Source organism: Mustela nigripes, chromosome 2 (assembly GCF_022355385.1).
Source record: "Mustela nigripes isolate SB6536 chromosome 2, MUSNIG.SB6536, whole genome shotgun sequence".
NCBI classification, from domain to species: Eukaryota; Metazoa; Chordata; class Mammalia; order Carnivora; family Mustelidae; genus Mustela; species Mustela nigripes.
The window spans coordinates 7202603-7206742 of NC_081558.1; the positions used below are offsets into that span (position 1 = coordinate 7202603).

At 50.6% G+C, this 4140-nt stretch overlaps 1 protein-coding gene across 1 annotated transcript; it reads left to right on the forward strand.

The window, feature by feature from the left end:
• The first annotated feature begins 390 nt into the window (after window positions 1-390).
• On the forward strand, window positions 391-1988 carry UBL5 (ubiquitin like 5). The gene is made up of 5 exons (XM_059388952.1): window positions 391-500; window positions 778-844; window positions 1044-1127; window positions 1276-1313; window positions 1798-1988. The coding sequence occupies exons 2-5, from the start codon at window positions 789-791 to the stop codon at window positions 1839-1841; spliced, it is 222 nt and encodes a 73-aa protein (XP_059244935.1). The 5' UTR covers window positions 391-500; window positions 778-788; the 3' UTR covers window positions 1842-1988.
• Window positions 1989-4140: the final 2152 nt, after the last annotated feature.

Consider the following 4140-nt stretch of genomic DNA (forward strand, 5'->3'; position numbering starts at 1 on the left):
TCCACCCACGCTCCCCATAGCCCTGAGGCTGAGTCTCAACTAGGAGGCTTCGTCGGGCTCAGAAATGGGCAGTCACTACCCCCCCCCCCACGGGACGTCCCCAGGCTCCCCTGATGTTCCTGTCAAATCCCACACATGACGACACGTCTCCCCACATCTAAGGAGCCTCAACCAACAGCTTCCAACAGACTGGGCGCCGACCCCTGACCTCTGACTTCCCTTTCACGCCACTTCCCCCGCCACGCACAGCCCGGGACCCCAATGTGGCCCCACGCAGCGATATACAGGAATCCGCAGGGGCCCCCGAAGCCGTGCCTGGGAACCGCAAACCCCTCCTGGAACTTGGGACCGGAAAGAAGTCGGAGGGGTGTGGAGCAGGGAGCAAGGGACGGGCACTTCCGGTTGTTCACTTCCGCTTCCGGCTCTTAGAACGCAGTCCGACCCCGGCTCCGCCCTCGAGCGAGGAGGTTGTGGCGTCTGCTGGTTCCAGGCGTTTCGAGGTGAGGGGCCGCGGAGAGAGGTCCGGAGTCGGGGGAAACTGATGGGACCCGGCTCTCAAGGGTGCGCGCGCCTGCGAGCGGCGAGGCGGAGCCTTCAGGCGACCTGAGTGGGGAGGCGCGGCTGCCTGGGGTCCGCCGTCCCGGGAGTTGAGGCCCGGAAGGACTCGGATCTGGGAGGTTGAGGAGGGGTAAACATAAGACTCAAATCCGGAATCTTGGGTCTTTGGAGACCCCTGAAGTCCTGACTCTGCTGCCTTCCACCCCACACCGTGTGTAGCTCCAGACAGGATGATCGAGGTTGTTTGCAACGACCGTCTAGGGAAGAAGGTCCGCGTTAAGTGCAAGTATCCACCGGCGGCGGGGAGGCAGTGGTTCCCGGGGTGCTTGACACGAGGCCGGCAACTCGGTCTGTGTTGTACGGTGACTTGAGATAGACCCGGGAGAGGGGGCGGGTGGGGTCCTGGCAGAGGGCGTTCAGCCCTGGAATGTCCTCTTGCACGTTCTCCCTCTCCCTTCCATTCTCCTTAACTCGTCTGCGCCCAGCACTGATGACACCATCGGGGACCTTAAGAAGCTGATCGCAGCCCAAACTGGCACCCGTTGGAACAAGATCGTCCTGAAGAAGTGGTGAGTGCCGTGGTAGAGCTGGGGGCTGGGCAGGACTAGGTCAGGTCTGGGTTGGAGAGCCCTGCCGGCTCAGGGCGGAGGTTCCTCAGCTTGCCTCCAGGGTGAAAAGCCACCTTGGACTTCTGTCTGAAAGGTTTCTATCCCACAGGTACACGATTTTTAAGGACCACGTGTCTCTGGGGGACTGTATCCTTTGTGTGACTTCTTGAGGAAGGGTCTGCCTACCAGACTTGGTTCTCTTTGTTCAGGGCTGGCAGTGCGTCTGTATGAGATGGTGCACATAAAATGTTTAATTTAGTAGGCGGCACATGGTAAGCATCTGGAAAACGGGAGCCATGTCATTGTTTTGTTGGGGGAGGAGGGTGGTTGGTGAAATACTTTGACTTGGCTTAGAAGACCCTAAGGTCAAAATGTATACATTACTGAACTCTACCTGAGTGTGGACAGGAGGTCAGGGTGGAGTGAGACTCAGGCAGGTCTGTTGTGCAAAGGGAGCACGAACTTTTTTTTTTTTTTTCATAGTTTGGGTTCTTTCCACATCAGAATGACCCAGTTCCAAATGGCTTCCTTGGCCCGGGGTGGAGTCCTTGGGCCACCCTGACCTACCCATGGAAGGTGAGAGGGTGGAGATGGAGGCCACAGTGAGAATTCCTTGACACCTTTCCTTCAGATGAAATCCACGATGGGATGAACCTGGAGCTTTATTACCAGTAGAGGAGAATTCCTTCCCCCTGCTGTACCTTGCCTTGTCTTCCCTTCCCCTCTTCTTCCTCCCCCAATGCCTCCTCTCCCATCGTCACCCCCACACAGATATGGATACTTGTTTTTAAAAACTCATGTTAATAAAATCCTAGAAGTTGCTTCATTGTTGTCATCCTTGAGTGAGGCCTTATCTAATGTGGGGAGGGTTGAAGTCTGGTTGTCACTGTTCTCTCAGTATGCAGCTGCTCAGTAAGAACGCAGGATCAGCTGGGTTGATGAGGGAAGAGTAAGCAAGCAGCCTGGGAACCCCGCCCACAGCTCTGGGATTTGCTATGGGTCCCTGAAGGTCCTAATAGACCAAGGGCTGTGTGGGTACAGACAGCAGATATAGTAGAATACAGGTTCTGGATTCAGACCAAGTATGGTTGGAATCACAGCTCTGCCACGGAGAGTGATTCTGAGCAGGGTAATTAACTTATCTACACCTTCATTTCCTTATCCAAACTGGAACTGACAGTATTTACTTCATTGCCATGTTATGAAATGCAGATGAGCCAAAGCATGGTGGGTTATGCACCCGCAGTTCCTGGACTTTGGAAATCCTAGTGGAGAGAGTGAGACAGTATGGCATAGGCTGAACTTTGGTTATAGTGGTGGGATTTGGGGAAGCTAGCCCTTTGATCTTCAGATCAATAAAGCACCATGGTGGCACCCACATCTCAATGAGATAATGCAGTCAAAACTGCAGGGTGGGGGCGCCTGGGTGGCTCAGTGAGTTAAAGCCTCTGCCTTCAGCTCAGGTCATGATCTCAGGGTCCTGGGATCGAGTCCCGCATTGGGCTCTCTGCTCGGCAGGGAGCCTGCTTCCTCCTCTCTCTGCCTTCCTCTCTGCCTACTTCTGATCTGTCTCTGTCAAAGGAATAAATAAAATTGAAAAAAAAAAAAACAGCAGGGTGTCAGGCTGTCTGTCTTCAGCCTTCCCCCAGGTGGGAGTAGACAGGACACCAAACACCCCATCTGTGTTTCCCTGGCCACAGATCCTAGGGTCAATTTTGGCCTTTCCCTGGAGCTACATTCTGGAGCCTTTCTCTAGAGGTTCGCGCAGAAACTTGCCCCATCCCTTTTCCCCTCTACTGTATTGACCTGGCTGATTTCCTGCAGTACATTAACATGCTCAAATCTAGCGTACTGCTCCTTCCCTTCCCCCTAAATGCCACCCAGTCTTCTGCCTTCATTTCACTACCAAGCTTCTTGGGAGGTGGACCTGCCAGATGCCTAGGGTGCTGCTGGCCTGTACCTCATGGAGGATGATTTCTCCTTAGACACCTCTCTACCTGTCCTCTTGGCTTCCCTTCTGTCTTTAGGACTCAGCTCCCTCCTAATGCCAGAAGTGTCTGTTTCCTGATACCTTGCTCTCCTTACTCTCTAGAGCTCTCTCTCTCTCCCATATTTGTCTATTTAAAAATAAACCCGACAGGATTTTTTTGATAACACCACAGCCTTGACAAGGTGATTACTTGTTAATTTCAGACAGCATAGAAAAGTACAGGCTGAAAGTAATGCTTCTTGTCCCATTCTCTCTCCTGAAGTCAGGTCTTTTCCCATACATTTATAGAAACTTCATTCTTATTTTTAAAAAATGACCATGCTAATATCTACTTGTAAAAACAATCCAAATGTTTTGTTTAATAAGTTTCTTAATAACAGCACCCCTCCCACCAGTGGCAATTTTTAACATATTAAATCCAGAAATTTTCTAAAATATAACCTATAGGGTTTTTTTTTTAAGATTTATTTATTTATTTGACAGACAGAAATCACAAGGAGGCAGAGAGGCAGGCAGAGTGAGAGGAGGAAGCAGGCTCCCCGCCGAGCAGAGAGCCCAATGCGGGACTCAATCCCAGGACCCTGGGATCATGACCTAAGCCGAAGGCAGAGGCTTTAACCCACTGAGCCACCGAGGCGTCCCTTTTTTTTTTTTTTTAAGATTTATTTATTTCAACCTATAGTTTTTATACAATTGGGATAATTATGCATTCTGTAATATATACTATTATTTATACACCATTTGGTGCTTTTTTCTTTTAAGTAGGCTCTATGCCCAATGTGGGGCTCAAACTCATGACCCAAAGATCAAATCACATTCTCCACCAACCAAGCCAGCCAGGCAGCCCAGTAGCTTGCTTTTTTATGCCTTATTTTTCACCTTTCCACATAAATTACCTCATTCCTTTTCATTAGTTTATTGATACTTGCTTGTTTTTCTCATTTTACATAAAAAGGAAGTATGGAGGGATTTTTGTGATGGAAC